General features: G+C 39.6%; 1 protein-coding gene across 9 annotated transcripts in view; it reads right to left on the bottom strand.

Moving 5' to 3' along the window:
- PIK3CB (phosphatidylinositol-4,5-bisphosphate 3-kinase catalytic subunit beta) overlaps positions 1-16,619 on the bottom strand; it is a 265,299-nt gene extending 248,680 nt beyond the window's left edge. For 2 of the 9 annotated variants that reach the window (XM_057498687.1, XM_057498730.1), the window contains exon 1: positions 16,449-16,481. Coding sequence is in view for 1 of the 9 variants with exons in the window: in XM_057498719.1 (XP_057354702.1) it covers positions 15,886-15,896 (11 nt within the window). In the remaining 8 variants the exon portion in view is untranslated. Of the gene's footprint in view, positions 1-15,885; positions 16,024-16,246; positions 16,384-16,448 lie in introns of those variants that run through there. The other 7 variants (XM_036877283.2, XM_036877281.2, XM_057498696.1 and 4 more) reach the window with 7 other exon arrangements.
- Positions 16,620-22,867: the final 6,248 nt, after the last annotated feature.

Raw genomic sequence — 22,867 nt, 5'->3', positions numbered from 1 at the left:
CAATTAAAAAATGGGCAAAGGAACTGAACAGACGGTTCTCCAAAAAAGAAATACAGATGGCCAACAGACACATGAAAAGATGCTCCACATCGCTAATTATCAGAGAAATGCAAATTAAAACTACAATGAGGTATCACCTCACACCAGTAAGGATGGCTGCCATCCAAAAGACAAACAACAACAAATGTTGGCGAGGCTGTGGAGAAAGGGGAACCCTCCTACACTGCTGGTGGGAATGTAAACTTGTTCAACCATTGTGGAAAGCAGTATGGAGGTACATCAAAATGCTCAAAACAGACATACCATTTGACCCAGGAATTGCACTCTTAGGAATTTACCCTAAGAATGCAGCAATCAAGTATGAGAAAGACCAGTGTACCCCTATGTTTATCGCAGCACTATTTACAATAGCCAAGAATTGGAAGCAACCTAAATGTCCATCGATAGATGAATGGATAAAGAAGATGTGGTACATATACACAATGGAATACTACTCAGCCATAAGAAAAGGGCAAATCCAACCATTTGCAGCAACATGGATGGAGCTGGAGGGTATTATGCTCAGTGAAACAAGCCAAGCAGAGAAAGAGAAATACCAAATGATTTCACTCATCTGTGGAATATAAGAACATAGGAAAAACTGAAGGAACAAAACAGCAACAGAATCACAGAACTCAAGAATGGACTAACAGGTACCAAAGGGAAAGGGACTGGGGAGGATGGGTGGGTAGGGAGGGATAAGGGGGGGCAGAAAAAGAGGGGTATTAAGATTAGCATCCATAGCGGGGTGGGAGAAAGGGGAGGGCTGTACAACACAGAGAAGACAAGTAGTGATTCTACAACAGTTTGCTACGCTGATGGACAGTGACTGTAAAGGAGTATATAGGGGGGACCTGGTATAGGGGAGAGCCTAGTAAACAAAGTATTCGTCATGTAAGTGTAGATTAATGATTAAAAAAGAAAAAATGCAGTTCCTATGTGGTGACCTCTAATGAGTTCTACACAATGATACAAAGGACATATAAAAGTGTAGGCAAAGGGTCTGTTTGTGTTTATACAGAGGATCAAAGCCTAATTTGGCTACCCCGAAAATGAACTAAGATACGATATGAAAAAGAACTTCCAACATCAGCACTCTCGGGAAGACTCATGACAGAAGATGATCAGCAAAAAAAAAAAAAAAACTCCAACAAAGATCCACGCACTGCCACAGGTGTAGATGCACTCATCCCACCAGTTCCTGGACTTGCCATGGGAATGATGAAGGAGATATCTAAGCTGGCCTGTGCATACAGTAAAACAAAAATTGGACTGGATCTACACTGTTGGAACTCAACCAAGAATTAGGAGAAGTGCAAATTGTAGCACTCCAAAATCTTACAACCACAGACTATTTATCGTTAAAAGAACATATGGGATATGAACAGTCCCCAGGAATGGGTTGTTCTAGTTTATCTGAAATCTCTCAGACTGTTTAAGTTCAGTCGGACAATATCCACCATGTCATAGATAAGTTTTCACAAATGCCTAAGGTGCCTAACTGGTTTTCTTGGTTTCACTGGAGATGGCTGGTAATTACAGATATGCTTTGGTTATGTAACTATACTCCTATTATGTTAATGTGTGTGCACAATTTAATTAGTAGTTTAAAACCTATCCATGCTGAAGTTACTCTACAAGAAGATATGTCAAAGAAATAATCAATCTTCCCAGGTTTTCCTCTGCCTGCTACTTCTATAGCTTTTCTTCTTCCTACCTAATCACAACCTTTAAATAGAACTCGTGCCACATGTTGAATTTACCGAGTATCATAATTCTTCCAAGTGGTAAAGACACCTCAAGACAAATGCTGGGCATAGAAGCCACAGGGCATAAATATGCAAAGAAGTAAAAAGCTAACCTTTTCAAACAATAAGGCTTCTCTCTCACTTACCAACTTCACATTTCCCTGTATGGCCCCGGAAGATGACTGGTTAGCCAGAGACGGGTAAGATTCCTCAAGGGAGGAACAACCTAAGACAGGCACAGTCGCAGGGGGCCATGTGGTGAGAAAATGGGGAGCAGCAGAGGTGAGGCTTAGAACCTCCCCCCTCATGTTCTGAGAGAAATCTTCTGCATACATGGATGTTTATTGCCCCTGTCTAGCTCGGATTAACACATAGTCTACAGGCACACACCTGATCATCTACATTTGCTCTCTTACAACACTAAACTATGTTTTCTACCTTTATCTCGTATCTACCTACTTCAGTATTTTATTAAAAATAATAATAGAGAAATGTGGTATCCACATATAAATCAAGTTTAAAAATCAAATGAGTATTCATATTTGAACTGACTGTGTATAGTTCATAATGCATGAACAAAACCGAAAGCTTCTGTGATGACTGCCCTTGCACTGTTCACCATGTAACTTATTCACTATGTAAGAATTTGTGCTCCATGTAAGAATTTGTTCATTATGCATCAGAAGATTGGAGACTGACGAAAATTAGGCTTGGGGTGGATTAATGATTGTGCATTGAGTATTGACCCCCCTATACAGAAATTTATTGTGGTTAACAACTATTTGATCAATAAATATGAGAGAAGCCCTCACAAAATATATATATACATATATATATATATATATAAACACACTTCCAATTGTAAAATAAATAAGTAACCAGGATGTAATGTATAGCATAAGGAATATAGTCAAAATATTGTAACAACCTGGTATGGTGATACCTGGTACCTAGAATTATCATGTATATAAATGTTGAATCACTGTGTTGTACACCTGAAACTAATGTAATGCAATACTGTTGTCAACTACCCTTCAATAATAAAAAAAATAAAATAAAATAAAATAAAAAAGAAATAACAGTTGTATATAAAAGTTCAGTTCAAAGATGATCACTATAAGGTTACTCATAATAACAGAATTAAATAAGAAAAGTATCCAACATAAGACTAATTGGGTTATGTCCACCTGATGGAATACTATATAGATGTTAAAAATGTTAAGAATACTTAATGCCTTCAATATGTTTTTATATTAAGGAATAAGAACTGGTGCTAGAAATGTGGGTAATATGATTCCAATTGTGTTTTTTAAAAATACACTTATGGAGGATTAAAGATGGCAGCATGAGAGGTGAGACAGATGCTTCCTACTAAAACTGCACATGATACAAAAATACAATTAATACAACAAATCCTAAAAAAGCAATTGGAAAGAGGGCTGCACCAGACTGCATCCACCTGGAGAAAAGAATAAACCTCACGGAACAGGGTAACGTTCCAAAGCTGTGGCCCGGCAGGACCCAAGGCATTCCCCCACCCCAGCTCACAGGCAGGAGGAAGTGGAGGCCTGGGACTGCTGAACACCAAGCTCTAGAGACCTACTCTGTCAGCACAAACCTACATTACATGGTGCTCTTGTGATTAGAAGGACTGGAAAGCTAGGACAGGCAGAATACCTGGAGAGACTGAGACTCCAGCCACCTGTGGAAAACAGGGATCCATATCGGGCTGTTCTGGGACAAAAGATAGGTGGGCAGTCTGAGAGAATACCTAACAGCAAGAGGGCTGCTAAAGGGCAAGGACTGCACAGAGTTGACTGCTCAGGTGAAAGGACAAGTAAACAAAATTGTCCAGGTGTACACTGCCCAGCAGGTTGGGAGGTTACACAATCTTCAGATGCGCCATCCCCCTGGCTGGCTACACAGCTCCAAGGCCAGCACCATGATACACAGCTTGCTGTGTCTTCCTCCAGGCTAGCCTGCACCTGGCTCAGGCTCACAAACCGACAACCCCTGACATGGCATCAGGCCAGCCAGAGGGAAGCCCCACCTACAGCAGCTACAAACACAATGCATAGAGGCTTACACCTGTGTGTTTGGCTCACTGGTTCTGGCAGTGGAGACAGACATAGCAGCCAGGAAGCAGGAAACAGCTCTTTCCTCCCCAAAAGAACCAACACTGCACCCCTGCAACCCCTGACATTGCTCCAGGGTCTGAGCAGCTCCAGAGAGTAGAGCTTCTGCGCATTAGAGGGCACCACAGACAAATTATGAAATGTCAAAGGGATCTGGTTCAAAGCAAAATTATGAATACACCAGAGAAAGATTCAAATGAAATCGAACTCATGAATCTTCATGAAAGTATTTGAAAATAAAAATCATTAACATGCTCATGGAGGTACAGAAAAATATTCAAGAACTCAGGAACCAATTTAGGACGGAGATCCAATCGTTGAAGAACACAATGGAGAGTATTAAAAGAAGATTAGATACAGTGGAGGGAACAATAATGAAATAGATAATAGAAACAGGAATACAAAAAAGCTGAGGCAGAGAGAAAAAAGGATCTCTCAGAAAGAATACTGAGAACTGTGTGACCAATCCAAAAGGAACAATATTCAAATTATAGGGCTACTAGAATTAGAAGAGAGAGGAACAGAAAGAAAGTGTCTTTGGGGAAGTATTGCTGAAAACTTCCCCAATTTGGGGAAGGAAATAGTGTCTCAGATCATGGAGGTAAACAGATCTCCCAACACAAAGGACCCAAGGAGGACAACACCAAGACATATAGTAATTAAAATGGCAAAGATCAAGGATAAGGACAGACTATTAAAAGCAGCCAGAGAGAGAAATAAGATCACATATAAAGGAGAGCCCATCAAACTATCATGAGACTTCTCAGCAAAAACCTTACAGGCTACAAGGGAGTGGCATGATGTATTTAACGCAATGAAGCAGAAGGGCCTGGAACCAAGAATACTTTATCTGGCCAAGATTATCATTTAAATTTGAAGGAGGGATAAAACAATTTTCAGATGAGCAAAAGCTGAGAGAATTTAGCTCCCACAACCATCTCTACAGTATATTTTGGAGGGACTGCAGACAGAAGTGCTCCTAAGGTTAAATAGCTGTCACCAGAGGTAATAAAAATGGACAAAGAGTACAGAATATGCCACCTAATATATAAAGAATGAAGGAGGAAGAAAAAGGAGGGGAAAAAAAAAGAACATTTACATTGTGTTTGTAATAGCATACTAAGTGAGTTAAGTTAGACTCTTAGAAAGGAAGTTACCCTTGAACCTTTGGTAACCACGTATCTAAAGCCTGCAATGGCAAAATGTAACATACCTATCAATAATCACCCTAAATGTAAATAGTCTGAATTCACCAATCAAAAGACATAGAGTCACTAACTGGATTAAAAAACAAGACCTAACTATATGCTGCCTACAAGAGACTCACATCAAACCCAAAGACAAACACAGATAAAAGTGAAGGGATGGAAAAAGATACTTCATGCAACTAATAGGGAGAGAAAAGCAGGTGTTGCAGTATTTGTATCAGACAACACAGATTTCAAAACAAAGTCACAAGAGACAAAAACAGACATTACATAATGATGAAGGGGTCAATCCAACAAGAGCATATAACCATTGTAAATATCTATGAACCCAACACACGAGCACCTACATATGTGAAACAATACTAACAGAATTAAAGGGGGAAAAAGAATGCAATGCATTCATTCTAGGAGACTTCAACACACCACTCACTACACAGGACAGATCAACCAGACAGAAAATAAGTAAGGACACAGAGGTATTGAACACATTAGAACAGATGTATCTAACAGACATCTACAGAATGCTACACCCAAAAGCAGCAGGATACACATTCTTTTCAAGAGCACACGGGACATTTTCCAGAAGAGACCACATACTAGGCCACAAAAAGAACCTCAGTAAATTTTAAAAGATTGAAATTCTACCAACCAAGTTCTCAGATCACAAAGGTATGAAATAAATTGTACAAAGAAAACAAAAAGGCTCACAAACACATGGAAGCTTAACAACAGGGTCCTAAATAATCAATGGATCAATGACCAAATAAAAACAGAAATCAAGCAATATACGGAGACAAATAAAAACAACAGCACAACACCCCAACTTCCGTGGGACACACAAAGGCAGTTCTAAGAGTAAAGTAGATAGCAATCCAGGCCTATTTAAAGAAGGAATATCAATCCCAAATGAACAGTAAATTCACAATTATTGAAACTGGAAAAAGAAGAACAAATGAGGTCCAAAGTTAGTAGATGGACAGACATATAATAAAGATCAGAGAAGAAATAAATAAAATTGAGAAGAATAAAATAGAAAAAATTAATGAAACCAAGAGCTGGTTCTTTGAGAAAATAAACAAAATAGATAAACCCCTAGCCAGATTATTAAAGAAAAAAAAAGAGAATCTACACATATATACAGAATCAGAAATGAGAAAGGAAAGATCACTATGGACACAACAGAAAAACAAAGAATTATTAGAGAATACTATGAAAATCTACATGCTAACAAACTGGATAACCAAGAAAAAATGGACAACTTTCTAGAGAAATACAACCTTCCAAGACTGACCCACAAAGAAACAGAAAACCTGAATAGACCAATTGCCAGCAATGAAACTGAATCGATGATCAAAAAACTACCCAAGAACAAAACCCCAAACCAAATGGATTTACCCCTGAATTTTCTCAGACATTTAGAGAAGACATAATACCCACTCACCTTAAAGTTTTCCAAAATACAGACGGGGAGGGAATACTTCCAAACTCATTCTATGAAGCTAGCATCAGTCTATTGCCAAAACGAGGCTAAGACACCCAAAAAAATATATATACAGACCAATATCCCTGATGAACATAGATGCAAAAACACTCAACAAAATATTAGCAAACCGAATTCAAATATACATCAAGAGGATCATTCATCATGATCAAGTAGGATTCATCCCAGGGATGTAAGGATGGTACAATATTCGAAAATCCATCAACATCATCCACTATATCAACAAAAAGAATGAAAAAAATCACATGATCATCTCCATAGATGCCGAAAAAGCATTCAACAAAACTCAACATCCATTCATAATAAAGACTCTCAACAAAATGGGTACAGAGGGCAAGTACCTCAACATAATAATGGTCATATATGACAAACCCACAGCCAACATTATACTTAACAGCGAGAAGCTGAAAGCCTTCCCTTTAAGATCAGGAACAAGACAAGGATGCCCACTCTCCCCACTTTTATCCATCATAGTTCTGGAGGTCCTAGCCACAGCATTCAGACAACACAGAGAAATAAAAGTCATCCCAATTGGTAAAGAAGTTAAATTGTCACTGTTTGCAGATGACATGATATTGCACAGAAAAAACTACCTAAAGAATCCACTCCAAAACTACTAGATCTAATATCTGAATTCAGCAACGTTACAGGATACAAAATTAATACAAAGAAATATATTGCACTCCTATACACTAGTGATGAACTAACAGAAAGAGAGATCAGGGAAACAATTCCATTTACAATTGCATGAAGAAGAATAAAATACCTAGGAATAAACCTAACCAAGGAGGTGGAAGACCCATATTCTTAAAACTACAAGACACTCATGAGAGAAATTAGAGAAGACACCAATAAATGAAAGTACATCCCATGCTCATGGACAGGAAGAATTAATATTGTCAAAATGGCCACCCTGCCTAAAGCAATCTACAGATTCAATGAAATCCCTGTCAAAACACCAACAGCATTCTTCAACGAACTAGAACAAGTAGTTTAAATTCATATGGAATGACAAAAGACCCTGAATAGCCAAAGCAATTCTGAGAAGGAAGAATAAAGCTGTGGAGATTACGCTCCCCATTTCAAGCTCTATGACAAAGCTACAGTAATCGAGACAATTTGGTACTGGCACAAAAAGAAACCCAGTGATCAACAGAATAGAATAGAGAGCCCAAGTATAAACTCACACACATATGGACAATTAACATACGATAAGGGAGCCATAATGGGGAAATGACAGCCTCTTCAACAACTGGTGTTGGCAAAACTGGACAGCTACATGTTACAGAATGAAACTGGATTATTGTCTAACTCCATAAACAAAAGTAGACTCAAAATTGATCAAAGACCTGAATGTAAGTCATGAAACCATAAAACACTCAGAAGAAAACATAGGCAAAAATATATATATATATCTTGAATATAAACATGAGCAATTTTTTCCTGGACACATCTTCTTGGGCAAGGTAAATAGAAGCAAAAATGAACAAATGAGACTACTTCAAACTGAAAAGCTTCTGTACGGCAAAGGACACCATCAGTAAAACAAAAAGGCACCCTATAGTATGGGAGAATATATTCATAAACGCCATATCCAATAATGGGTTAACACCTAAAATATATAAAGGACTCACATGCCTCAACAACCAAAAAGAAAATAACCTGATTAAAAAATGGGCAGAGTATCTGAACAGACACTTCTCCAAAGAAAAATTCAGATGGCCAACAGGCACATGAAAAGCTCCACATCACTAATCATCAGGGAAACACAAATTAAACCACAATGAGGTATCACCTCACACCAGCTGGGATGGCCAACATCCAAAAGACAAAGAACAACAAATGCTGGTGAGGATGTGCAGAAAGGGGAAGCCTTCTACACTGTAAAAAGCAATATGGAGGTCCCTCAAAAAACTAAAAAAAGAAATACCATTTGACCCAGGAATTCCATTCCTAGGAATTTCCCCTAAGAATGTGGGAGCCCCGTTTGAAAAAGACATATGCACCCCTATGTTTATCACAGCACTATTTTACAATAGCCAAGAAACGGAAGCAACCTAAGTGTCCATCCATAAATGAATGGACAAAGAAGAGGTGGTCCATATACCAAAGAAGAGATGGTCCATAATGGTCCATATGGAATATTATTCAGCCATAAGAAGAAAACGAATCTTACCATTTGCAACAACATGGATGGAGCTAGAGGATATTATGCTCAGTGAAATAAGCCAGGTGGAGAAAGACAAGTACCAAATGATTTCACTCATTTGTGGAATATAACAATGAAGCAAAACTGAAGGAACAAAACAGCAGCAGATTCAGACTCCAAGAAGGGACTAGTGGTTACCAAAGGGAAAGGGGGTGGGAAGAAGGGGGAAGGGGATTGAGAGGTATTATGATTAGTACACATGGTGTGGGGAGGAATCATCAGGAACACAGTGTAGCACAGAGAAGACAAGTAGTGATTCTTTGGCATCTTACTATGCTGATGGAAAATAACTGCAATGGGGTGTTGGGGGAACTTGATAATATGGGTGAATGTAGTAACCACAATGTTGCTCATGTGAAACCTTCATAAGATTGTTTATCAATGGTACCTTAATAAAAAAAATTGTGACAGAAAGTTAATGGTTATATGACTAGAAAATTGCTTCCTGTTTCTGAATACACAGGTAAAATGTGTAGTCTGTAAAATAAAGTTTTTTACTATACTAAAAAACTTTACACTGCTATGGTCCCTTTCAATCTTCCTCTGAAAGATCTAAAAAATAAAGAACTGTATGAGGCAATCAATTAAAAGCCTAAATTCTAGAGTCAGACCCAAGTTTGAAACTTCCCCACTTAAAGGCTGGGTGCCACTTGGCATGTTAACTTTCCAAAGCTTCAGCTTCCTGTCTCTTAAATGCGGAGGATATCATTAGTACCTGCATTACAAGTTTGATATGAAGATAAAATGAAATACATGTAAAGCACTTAGAATAACCTGATGCATAAGTAAGCATCCAATAAATGTTAACTACTGTTACAGTCTAATTCCATCTAGTGAGCCACACAGAGGAAGTTTTCTAATACACTATACTGACAGCCACAGCTCTAAATGACAAAAGAACATAAAAGGAAACAAGTAATAATACACAGAATTAAGGAAATCACTGATTAAAATAGTCATCTGGGGCTGAAGGAGAAGACAGTGAATTCTTCATAAGTTAAAGGTAAAATAATTATTGCTGTTTGGGATGGTATACATGGATGACTCTCTAATGCATATACACAGACACACACACACACAGCAGACAAATGACTTAATACCCCACAACTTGTTAAGAAAAATAACAATAATGGAATAGTAGGTGAGATATATGAAGAGTTAAGACAATGAATTGTTTCTAATGAAAACGTGAATATCCAGTCATCCAAAGAACAGAAATAAAATAATTTCAATTGATCACAACGTTGTCCAAAACCAACAACCACCTATCGCTGTTTCCTTAGGTTCACAGTGCAAAAAAAAGCATGTTAACAGAACTGCAGCTGCTTTGCCCCAGTACCCCCCCTTCAAAAAAATAACTATAATGAATCTTAAAGGGAATAACAGCTATATAGCTGATAAATATGGAACCTAAATTTGGAAAATATACAACTGCAGAGATAAGTTTTAGGAAACAAATTATCATTTTTGTTCAGATAACATAACAGCAGCAATTTCTAATAATTTATAAGGCTAGAGGAAACACTGATTTTAATGTTATCTAAATAAAAAGATACAGTAAATCAGTATTTCAAGAATAAACTATCTTAAATGACCATATTGCAAGTACTTAGTAGAAATTAATTACTGTGTAACTACATGTTAACTTGTCAGAAGTGGTAGTTAGTGGCCTGGCTACAAACATTAAGCATCCATTCAAAAAGCAGAGCCTCAGTTTACTTTCTACGAAATGTCAACAGGTTGTATTACTAAATAACATTAAAACTACAAAGTGTATTAAACTTGTAAGTCTGACAATCTGAAATACGCATTACTTAAGTCACGAAAGCTCAATCACTTAAGACATAAAGTGCAAAAGTCTCAAAATGGAGTTTGACCTCTTGTTGACAAGTCACCTCAAATTTATTCTAGTGGCTCAGCAGGTAAGGAATTCAAGGAATTCAGATCTTCAAGGTCCAGTAAGCACTATGGTTAAACCACCCGGTCAACATCAAATTATGGGGGTGCTTGTTGATTAACTCCTTCAACCCCATCCTTTCTCTACTACACAACTGCCAATACTTCTAAATGGTAGGAAATGGGTAATAAATTAGTAAATATAATAAATTAGTTACCAGAAAGGCAAGGAAAAACTACGGTCAGTAATGTGGTTAAACTGCAGTTTAAATAAAGCTTCTGGATTACCGATGGATTTCTTTAAATCTGCATAATCCTCTCCTCCTGAAGGCATGGATAATCAGGATCACATTTCCCTTGAAGGCAAACGAGCCTTTGCCTTGGTGGTCTCCTGTGTGGCCAGAACACCAGGGGAGCACCAGAGGACAATAAGCGACAAGGTTAGGGATGAGGCAATCCCTCTTAGGTTTGCACAGGGAGGTGAGGGGGGGATTCTGAGGAGCAGACCTGGCTCCAGCAATACCACACAGTATTACATCCTTGGTGAAGAAGTAGGGGAAAGATAAGTCCAGGAGTCAGGACTCGGGGGAAGGAGTTGTGAATTTTCTGAAGAAATGGCAGAATTTCTAGATTACTAACTGCTTTAGGCTGGAACCAACTTAATAAGATAATGGAAAGCTACATTTTCAATATACTTTAGCTATACACATAGTATATCCTCCCCTCAATCCCTAGGAAAGTTGAATAACTAAAACAACTGTAAGTGCTGCAGTTAGTGACAGGCTAGCAGAAAGTGACAAAGCTAGAGAGAGACAAGCTGAAACTTCATAGTCCCTGGCAAAATTAATCTCGGATTTACCCTGACATAGCAGTAAATGGGAATTCTGGGTTAACCAAAAAGAGATTAGAGGATATGTGTTGCCATCCATTATGATTTTTGTCATAGACTTGACCCCAAAATTTCTTTTTTAAAATGGTCCCTGTTTTAACCTGAGATTATGGAATCTGCATCACTTGGCAGGTTCCAAAAGTTATACATAATTTTTTAAGAATTTAAAGCCTTTATAAACATTCCTTCATCTACAAGGTTAACTGATTTATTGCACATAAACCCATTATTATGACTGGGATTCTCTCATACTTCTAAAAGGAAAACAACAATTAGGTTGATCAATTACCCATTCATTCCAGTTCTGATACACTCGATCCATAAGTAATTTTTTCTTTAAAAAGCCGTTAGGTCAAAGTGGGGAGTTGACTACAAAAGGAGTAATTAGAGTGATTTAAGTGGGGCGGTGTACTTGTTTTGTTAGTGTTGGTAGTAGTTTCAAGAATCTATGCATTCTTATTATACTGATGGACAGTGACTGCATTGGGGTATGGGGTGGTGACTTGATAATATGGGTAAATGTAGTAACCACATTGTTTTTTCATGTGAAACCTTCATAAGAGTGTATATCAATAATACCTTAATAAAAAATTTTTTAAATCTATGCATGTATTAAAACTCATGAAAAAATATACTGTACATAAAATTGTTTAATCACTCCCCTTTTGGAAATGTCTTATTAAAGTCTCTAGTCATGTAAGAAAATAAATAAGCCTATTGACTCAGAAAAAGAAGTCTAAATTAGAGACACTCAATCCACATTAACAGAGCAACTCTTAACTAACAGACTATATACACCCAAACTACACATCTAATCCCTTTTATTTTCCCTCTCTCAACTAGAAACTTGTGTGACTCAATTATTTAACCTAGAAATAACATAAAGGCTACCACAGAATATATGGGAGAACAATAACTTAAAAAGAAGTGCACCAGTATGTCACCACTCTAAAAGGTAAAGCTGGACCCAATACCTGGAAAATCCAGGCCCTGATTATGAGAAAATAGAATGGCCTTTTCAAGAAAGAACAGTTTCCTGTCACACAAGGTGTTCTACCAGACACTGGACTACTGAAATGCCATGCTTAGAAAAACAGACCATACAAATCAGGAAATGGAGAGAGAGTAGAGGGGAAAAATCCAAGTGTCAAATTTGGTGAGAGGGTGAGAGGTAAGCAGAGTAAGGAGGAAGTTGTCCCACGCAAGCCTGAAAATCAGTGAGTCTCCCAGTCTTCCTTTCTTCTTTTCTTCAACTAAATGTTCAGTCAGTGTTATTCTTCTAGTCTAAGAGTTTCTCCTCCAAAGTATTTTTTTCCTCTATCTCTACTTTGATAATGTAATAGTATACTTCTGATTTTTCCATACCCTTATTTGTTCACATACCTGCTAGGTAGTCTTCAGGGCTACAGACTCAGTCTTAGACAGAGGGAAAAATTCTAAATTATTTGCCTCTTTCTATAGTATGACAAAGCTCAGAAACAGGCAGTTAAGAGAAACCAAATGATAGGGATTTATCCCCAAGATATGATAACTCCAACAAATCAAATAGTTCAGAGGATACATACACAAGCATACAACACACACAAAGCAAACCAAATGACTCAAGAGGGTACCACACATGTAGCAGGATGGGTGGGAGGGATCTCTCTCTCTCTTTTTTAAGTGTAACTGAAATAAAACACCTGCTCTCCATAAAAATTCCAACTGCTACTCTACAGGATTTCCTATGTATGGATCAAGCTACCACATTCTACAACCAATCCCCTCCTGTCAAGACAAACATTCAATGCTCAAAATAAAACAAGGCTGGAAGGCTTCTTTGGTTCCTCGTTCACAAACATACTAATTGTCAGTACACAGTGAACAAATTCACATTTGCTTTTGTTATCAATAGCTTAATGTTTAAATACCTAGCCTTTTCAGGAGGTAGAGCACCTTAATGAAGACTGAGGGAATAATGATGCTTAACAGAATAACTATAGCCCCTCTGATTACTTCCTCATTTGCACAAATCTGGGACCAAAAAAAGGGTAAAGTAGGTTCAGTACAGGTTATATTTGGAATCAGAAGATTTTCTAACTTATTTCATTTACATATTCATTCACTGAACATTAGGTAAATGTTCCATACATTGTTCTGGTTACTGTGAATATGGCAGGGAAGATAAAGTCCCTGTAGTCAGAGAAAGCATAGTATGTTGGAGGAAAAAGACCATAAACAAACGATCAAGAAAATAAGCAAGATTATTAGCTGATAATGCAAGTAAAGGGTCTGAATTTACTTCTTAGTGTAATGAGAAGCCACTGAAACAGGAAGGTAAAGATTAACTCTTTACTGTTTGAAATGGAAGAGCAAGACCAGAGGCAAGGAGACACCAGTAAGGAAGCCACTACCCAGGAAGAACTGGGGTGCAGGCAATAAAAACAAAGTAAAGTTTATACATTTTGGAGGTAAAAGTGACAGGGTTTGCTGAGGATTGATGGTGGGTGGGGAGCAATGAGGCAAAGGGATGTCTTAAGGATGATCACTAGATTTTTCACTGAAGCAGGGTGAGAGCAGGGGACAGAGTGGCACCTCTTATGAAGTAGAGACTGTTGGAAAGGAATAGGTTGAAGAATGGTAATCAAGAGCTCCACTCTGAACATGTTAAGTTTAAGATGCCTACAGACAAATTAAATGAAGATATCGTGCAAGCAGGTAGAAAAATCTTAAGTTCAGTACTGGAGATAAGAATCTGAGCATCAAGAGCACATTGATAGTACTTAAACCAGAGGATATGATGAGATCACCCAAGCAGAGTACAGGTAGAAAAAAAGTAGAGGGACAGGCTTGGAAGCCCTGAGGCATTAGGATGTTTTGAATTCAGGAAGAGAGGGGGAAAGGTGCAAAAGAAGAGTAAGGAGGAGGAAAACTAAAAGTTCAGTATCCTGAGGAAGGTTCCTTTATATGATTCTCTAGTCCAACACCACCTTCCCAACCCACACACATACTCAAATTCCATAAATTAAAAAAATGAGGCACAGAAAGACTGGGTGACACTCCCCAAAGGCCCGGCTGTTTGGGACTTAGATCCAGGACTAGAATCAAGATGTAACTTCTGGCCTCTTCCTCGCCTTTTCACAGTGACTATTAGTGCTGCTCCTACTGTTAGGTTCATCAGTCTAAAGTTAGACAACAGGGAAGGTCATAATTGAGGAAGAACATAATTAAACTACAAGGAAGAACATAATTTAGATTACAAGGTTCACTTTCAATTTTTTTCTACACACTTTGTTCACAATCACAAAGCAAGTTGAATCAAAAGTCTATGGTTGAGTCTTTTAGAAAAGCAGGAACTATAGGCATGAGATGCAAAATGCAATAAATCAAAACCCAACTCAATTTTCTCCACTTCTAAAAAACGCCCATAAGGTGGAAGACCCTCATCAAAGTGTAAATTATGGGGTGTAAAACAAAGTTTATTGTTTTTAGTAATTTTGCTTTGTAAATACAATTTCAGTTTCTAAAGCTTAAGATTCTTACTTTGTCCCACTCTTGCCTTCTGAAACTAGGTTACGATCTCTATCCTAACCATTCTCTCCTATGCTACATTATCATGACTTAAAAACAGTTCTGCTTTTACCATAAAAATCTTACAGCAAATCATAAAAATCCCCAATGATTAATGAACTGCTGAGAACTGTGACTCGTTGGAGATGATTTTATGAGGAATCATATTTCCAAACACTCATTCTTTGCTTCAAAATACGTACTCATATAATTTAATTATGATGACTTCACCAGACAGTAATACTCCCCACAATAATGTTTACAAAAGCACTTGTCACTCCCTTCGGGTGTAGCAATGCAGAAAAATAAGTCTGTTACCATATTCTCCGTGTTTTTATACTCTGTAACAAGCGACAGAGTTTACATGTCACATTAAGATTATTTAAACAGAAAAACACTTCAAGTCCCACCATCTTCCACCCCAAACGAATCCTAAATTCGCTCGGTTATTTCAGCAGCAATTCCCACTCAGTACCTGAGTCAGATTATTTTACAAGTCAGCCTTAGCAAGAAAAAGATTACAGTATTCTCGGATGACTGTAGAATTCTGTTTTGGCCACTGTTAAGATAACAGGCTCCAACAGTAAGCAACTCCAGTGGAGGTTTATTACAACACTGTGCAGCTCGGAAATAAATGTGCCCCCAAACGTACACCCGCAGCCAGGAATTAGCAACAGCTAACACAAGATGCGGCAGCAAGGTTGCTCTTACCAGTCTACCATTCACCCAGCACTCGCGGTCATGCCCATCATCCCGTCCGATCCTCTAAACAACCCCTATGAAGTGTGTATTATTACTCCCATTAACAAATCAGTCTTGTGGCCCAAGGCCTCACGGCTGGTCAGTGGCGGTGCTACGATTTGAAAACACGACCAACCCCGCCCCTAAAATGCATATCGGTAGAAAAAGGTACCTGAGGGTGGGGAGGCTCCGGGGGTGTCCCCAGAGACGCAGGGGCAAGGACACTGCCTCTCCACGGAGGTGCCCCATAGAAACACGACCAAATGCAACGGCTGCCCGACGCAACCGGCGGCACGCCTCGGCCGCCCGGAGGCCGGGCAGCGCCACTCACCTTGGAGTCCCGGGAGGGCCTCAGTCGAGCGGGTGTTCTCCACGGCGGCAGGAAGCACCGAGTAGGTCCCGAAGTTGCCGGCGCCGCAGACTGTGGCGAGCAAGAGCGCACCGCCGACCCGCGCGAGGGAACCTCAGCGGGCCGCAGCCACCACACCGCCCCTCAGCCGCGCCGCATCCGGGTCCCGCACCGCCGCACTCACCTGCCCGGGACTCCGCGGCCGCCACCTCCCGGCTCCGTGTGTGTGGTCAACAGCCCAGGGCGCCGCGACCTTCCAGGGGCGCCCCCATCCCTGCCTCCCTCAATCACCTCCCGCCTGCCCTGCAGGGCGCTACACCAGCCCTCCGACCACTGCCATGGCCCGCTCCGCCGCCGCCTCACCCACCGACGGAGCACGCGCGCGCGCCACCGCTGCCGTGCCCGCGCGCGCGCGCGCACGCCACCGCCCTTCCCCACTCCCCCCGGCCAACCTCCCGGCAGCCCTTGCCCCGCCCCCGCTCCTTACGGGCCAATCCCCGTCCCCGCCGCGGTCGCCGCCGGACCCCCGAAACGGGCGGGGCGGGGAGAGAGGTTGCACCGCCGCCCAGTTCTCTCCGGTTGCCTGCGGGACAGCGATGCTACGGAACGGGTTCTCTCTTTTCTGCGGCTCCCAGAGGACTGCGGCATCTGGAAGCTCCAGCCAGCAGGCCCCCAGAAGTTCTGCCCCGGGAATCGTATCCCGCTCCCGAGAGGGCTCTCTTTTCCTAGGTTTCCTTACTGGCCTTCTCTTCCTAGTCCCACTCACCAGTTTCTCTGTGCGACTTTAAACAGACTTCTTGGTTCCTGGGCGCAGCGCTTTGCTTTTCAGCCTTCCTCTCTGTCGCTTCAGTTCTGACGGCGTGGAGCCTGTATCAGCTGCCTCACAGCTGACCTTCTCCCTGCACTCTTTATGGTCATAAAAGCAGAAGTCCAGCCTTCCAACCCCAGAATTCTTTAACTGTGTGTGTTCATTTTTGTGATAACAGGTAAGATTTACTCAACTCTTAGCATACTGTACCTCCTTTTATCTTTATAAACCATAAACTCAAATTAGGAAATTTCATGGCCCTCTTTCTCAGTGAAACACTTGAATTTCATTTAATGAAAACCAAAAATTTAACTTACTGTAAAGTGGATTTTATAAATTCACTGCAAGTTATTGCTGCCATAATAGCTCAGGCAAATGGTTGAGTAGTCTGGAATCTAGGAGTAAAACTTAATCCAAGGCAGAGGAGACAAGTCCATGAAAAAACAATTTGTTAAATGGTCATGGTTTAAATGAATATTCATTATAAAGGTAAAACCTACCATATTCAAAAATAAGTTCCAGAAGAATTAAAAGATAACAAAAAATACACAAGACAACAACTCACAGGAAAATTTTTAAAGAATAGATAAATATAACTTAGGTGAAGGGGAAATTTTAAGCAAGGCAGGAAGCCAGTTATTAAAAAATAAAAACGTGTCTAAATATTTGGAAGTTTTGCATGACATCACAATGACAAGTTTAAAAAAAAGACGGATTAGAACTGCACAAAACATATGGCAAACACATTGTATCTCTAACATAAAATAGGTTCTATAAACAGACTTTTTTTAAAGCCAAATAGTTCAATGTTTTAAAAATACTGGCAAAGTATACAAGCAGGAATTAATGGAAGAGAAAAGCCAAATAGTCCATTAAAAATATGACTTACTTTATTAATGGACTGGGAAAACAAAAACCAAAATCCATTTTTCACTCATTAGGTCAGTTAACAAGAACAATGATACATGGGGAAACAAGCACTTGGTGTATCTATGAAGGGAGTATAAATTGCCACAAAGTTTTTAGGAATAATCTGGGAATATATATTAAAATTTAAAATACACATACATAACCATGGACCCAAAAGTACATTCTCTTATGATTTTTGAGATTTTTACCATGCTCACATATTACCTAGTGTATATATATATATATATAAAGACAGTATATAAAAGGGCCGTAATTTAGTGAGAAGAGACAGAAAGCATGAGAGGAAGGGGCGGAGCCTAGAGGTGGAGTGCGTGTGTGGCAATGAGGGCCCTAGAAGGACAGGAAGTAGGCTCAGGGACTAGCCTTGCAGATTGAGAAGGGTGATCACATTGTATTTTAAGTAAAATTAGCCTTCAATCCCAGTAACTTGCAACTCAGGAATGAGTGTCATTTGCCAAAGAATATAAATTGAATGTGGAGAAATAATAAACCAGGCACTTTTGAAACCAGTGAGGGCTTGTATGCAGAGGGAGCAAGATCAGAGATTGGAGCCCCGGCTTCCAAGGGGCCTGGGTGTGGCTGCCTGGTGGAATGTGAGCTCTTTGTCAACAAAGGCTCTGCCCTCTTTGTTGTTGTGGACAAACCACCCCAGGCTCCAATTTAACCTGCTCTTACAAATAAGGAAGATAACGTCATGTAATTAAATTAGCATGTAAAATAATCTGCTATCTCAAACAGCTTTGAATCAAGAATTTTCTGGCCCATTAGTTAAAAGTGAGAAGCAGAAATATCTCAGTCTGTCAGGTCACTGGCCCATTTCCAGATTCTCCTGAGCCATCCGTTACTGAATCTTTATTGTAGAGCCTGTCTTCAGCTCCTTGGGCAGCTCACAAGGCCTTAGATTTGCACAACAAAGCCGTAACTTCAAAGAAAATTCCTTTAGCTAAAAAATGGGCTCCATCACAGCCTTTTTCTTTAAGAAAACATGAGACTGAAAGGCTGACTTTCTTCCACCTCTGTTGCTTCTTAATCAAGTTTTTATTTCAAAGTGTAGATAAAGCAATTTGGCTTTTTACTGAAAAACTTTTGATACTATAATCTAGCCAAGCTCACAGGTTTAGAGCAGTCTTGAAATACCTATGCAAATGAAGGGGGAAGCTTGCACGCACAGGATGAGTCTCAAAAACAAAAACCTGGATTGCTCAATCAGAATGGGTGGGGACCAGAGTGAAGTGTGAAATGACTTCCTTAGTCTTCAATTCCCCTGGCTGGTCAAGGGGTGAATAAATGTTGTTCCTCTTACAAGACCAAGATTTACACATTAATAGGGTTCAGAGATATTCCATCCATACTAAACTTTCAGAATGATGTTAGCAAGTATTTGTCAAGTTCTCTCCTTAATTGCTACCAAGAGAACTCATATAAGACAGTGTTCCCCAAGTCCTCAAATCAGTAATACACAGACTCTTTGGAGGCTTAAAAATATATATCCTCAGAATCTTGATAATATTCACCTCTTCATTCACTCTGCAACAGTCCCAAGCATTGGGGTAAGTGGCGGAGATACAGAACTGAACAAAACAACATGATTCCTACAGCAAATGCTGCAGAGGGAAGAAACAGTCATTAATGAAGTCATCACATGATTAACTGCAAATTACAGCTAAGTGCTGTAAATTTAATAACGCTGTGAAACTAAAGAATAATGGGGGAACTGACTGAGAGGCGAAAGCAAAAGTTTCCCAAAGGAAGTCTGAAGTTAGACCAGGCAACTGGAAGCAAAGTTGCCCCATTCAACCAAGCCAAAGGTCCTGTGGCAGAACAGAACGTGGCTGTGTGAAAACCAAAGAAGACCATCTGGTGTGCAGAAAGCATGGTATGAAACTCAGGGTAGGTATTACCACCCCTAAATAATATTCCCAGTTCTCTTCTCCTCCAGCACACTTAGGAGGATTATTCCCTCCTACTATCTGGAAGTTAGATGAAATCCTTAAAGTTGGGTGAAGACATGAGACTTGCTTTAGCCAGTAAATATGAGCAGAAGTGGCATCTGTTACCTCTCAGCGGAAGCATTTAAGAGGTAGAGTGTGTTTTTCTCCAGATCCTTTCTTTCCCACATGCTGATGGAAAGGTACCATAAGAAAGGACCAGTACTCTGGATCTCTCTGCCAGCATGTGAAGGATGGCTAACCTGGAGAGATGGAAGGAGCTGGAGTAGACTATGCATAAACTAGAAAGAAACCTTTGCCATGTTAAACCACTGCGATTTGGAAGTTATCTGTAATTGCAGCAAGCCTAGCCTATCCTACTGATATAGACCCAAATTTGAGATACTCCATAGAGGAAACACATAGCCTAAAGGAAAAAAACTAAGATAATTCAGAATTTAAACAGAAAGAAATTCTATCATCTACAGCCATATCTACATCTCATCGTCATTAACATTCATTCATGAATTTCGACACCTAGTTTTTCAAAACTGCATCTGATTTTCTATATGAAGTCTTAAACAGTGAAGAAGAGTGTTTTTTTTAATTTTATAAAGTTGAATAGAAAATATCATTGCTTCCCTACTATCTATTAGCTGATGGCTAAGTATCTGAATTCATTCATTTAATCTTCCTAATAGCCATATGAAGTAGGTCTATTATTATATACATTTTCCAGATGAGGAAACTGAGGATCAGAAAGATTCAACAACAGCTGGGAAGTGATGTACCTTAAATTGAAACCCAGATCTGCCTGGCTTCTTAATAAATGGGTCTAACTCTTGGAATATTGGAATTTTGTGCATATCCTGAGACTAAAAACCCTACTGGACCGAACTCCTTCAAGGCAAGGATGATGTCTTATTTGTCTTTGCATCCCTAGCACAGAGTCCGCCACCTAGATTATCCTCAAAGCATATTTTTGGAAGTAATGAATGACTGAGAAACATGAATGAATTTATCCTAGATAAGCTACATTAGCCCCTAGGGATTATATTTTGGCTATTTATTTATGTACTTTTGTCTCCTGCTGTTTTGAGGAAGTGTTGTGTATTTTCCTTGGTTCTTGTTGCCATCGCAACAAAGAATTGAAGGGCAGAAACACAATAGTGAAGCAGAGTAAAAGTTTTATTTAAAGTTACTTAGAGCAAAAGTGCAGGCAACCTCAGGGAGGAGAGGCACCTTGAAAGGTTCAAGTTTTGTTGAAAGAAAGTCTACGCGCTTAGAAAGTGCGGGCAGCCTCAGAGAGGGAGCGCGCTGAAAGGTTTAGGGTCTGGGGTTTTATAGGCAGTTGAGGATTTTCAGAAAAGCGACAAAGAGCCAGGTGCAGATGGCCAAATTGTTCCAGAATGTTCATCTTTGGTAAGACATTAAGTTTCTTTTTTTTAATTCAACACAGGAAATATACTGCTTTGGTTCCTTTCCAGGATATCAGCTCTGTCTGGAAGCCTATCAATCAAGACTGTCTGCCTTGCCTCCAATATGGGCTGAGCCACTGTGTGTTTGATTAAAATGCAATCTTAGCTTTTAAGATAGAATTCTTTCTGAATAAGCTGGGCCTTTTAGCAGGTAAAGTAAATCTTACAATGGTATGTTCTAATTGACACAGTGAAGACATAGGCTATGCTGAGATACTTTTCCTTATCTGGAGAGTATTCAAACTTCTAGGCCAAGTTGCTCCTGGCCTTCCAGCTTTTTGTTTTTAACTGGTTAACTCTTTGAGTCCCTTCTAGTGGGCTTACTGGCCTTATCTCTTTCCACCCTGCTCATATCTATTTTCCTGCCTAACACTACCAAATTGTAAACTCCTTGGGGACAGGGTATGGCTACACTATTTATTGTTATACCTCCCACAATTGACACAGGCCTTGCTCTGAGTCAGTTTTCTTCAAATGTGTATTAGGTCCCTTCCACTGAATCCACATAACCAGCAAATGCTGAAACAGGGATTTAAACTCCATCCCTTCAGAGTAGTAGCCCCTGCTCCTTCCATACTATATTAATTCCTGTCCTCTAACCTCCCTGAGGTCCATTCCTCCAGGATTTTAGATAATTTGTTGTTGCCTGAGAATACACAATTTATGGCCCCGCCATACATAGTGGCCAAAAAAAAAAAAATTAATTTTGTATTCAACTTTGAAAACCATTAAGTCATCTATTATTTGGGAAAAAAGAAATAGCGAAAACACACCTGACTGTACATATGATTAAAAGGGCTTGAGGATGTAACACAAGCCAACGAAAGCACAGATATCCAGAGTTCACCCTGCAACAGCATCCTGAAATTGTGTCTCCATTTCCACTCTAGTTTTTTGGATGAGCTTCCCAGGTGTTATTTCCCAGTGATTACATGACTTAATATCTGGAGCTCTGGGTTGCTCCAACTGGAAGGATGATATCTTATCATACTTCAGTCCAGGCAGCTTAATACAGGGTTTCTGGAAGTTTTTGACCAACTCCCAGTAAGAAATGCATGTTACACTTGTAACCCAGTTCGTAGAGTAGTGTGTGTGTATTTGGAATAGTTACACTGAAATAAAAATGTGATGGGACAATACCCTTATTATGTGTGAAGCACTCTGATGTTGTCTAGTCCATTTCTATTTCTATTCTATTCTGTTTCATGTTTTAGTTGCAATCCACCAAGTTAATTTCACCCCCTATTGAGTCTTTCAATTTGAAAAACACTACTAGCCCAATGCATATGTGTTAAGTTGCTACTCCTTGAGTGCTGGGACACATATCTTCTCTTCCTGTGTCCTTAGCACCTATCACCTTTTTTTTTTTCTGAATAAATTAGGAAGTGAATACCTACCATGCACAAGGGAACTAGAAGCAAGGAGTGCAAGGATGACCAAAATTGAAGTCTAAAGCTGT

Source organism: Manis pentadactyla, chromosome 1 (genome assembly GCF_030020395.1).
Source record: "Manis pentadactyla isolate mManPen7 chromosome 1, mManPen7.hap1, whole genome shotgun sequence".
NCBI lineage: Eukaryota > Metazoa > Chordata > Mammalia > Pholidota > Manidae > Manis > Manis pentadactyla.
The sequence above is the reverse complement of the archived record's forward strand: the minus strand, read 5'-3'. Positions and strand labels throughout refer to the sequence as shown.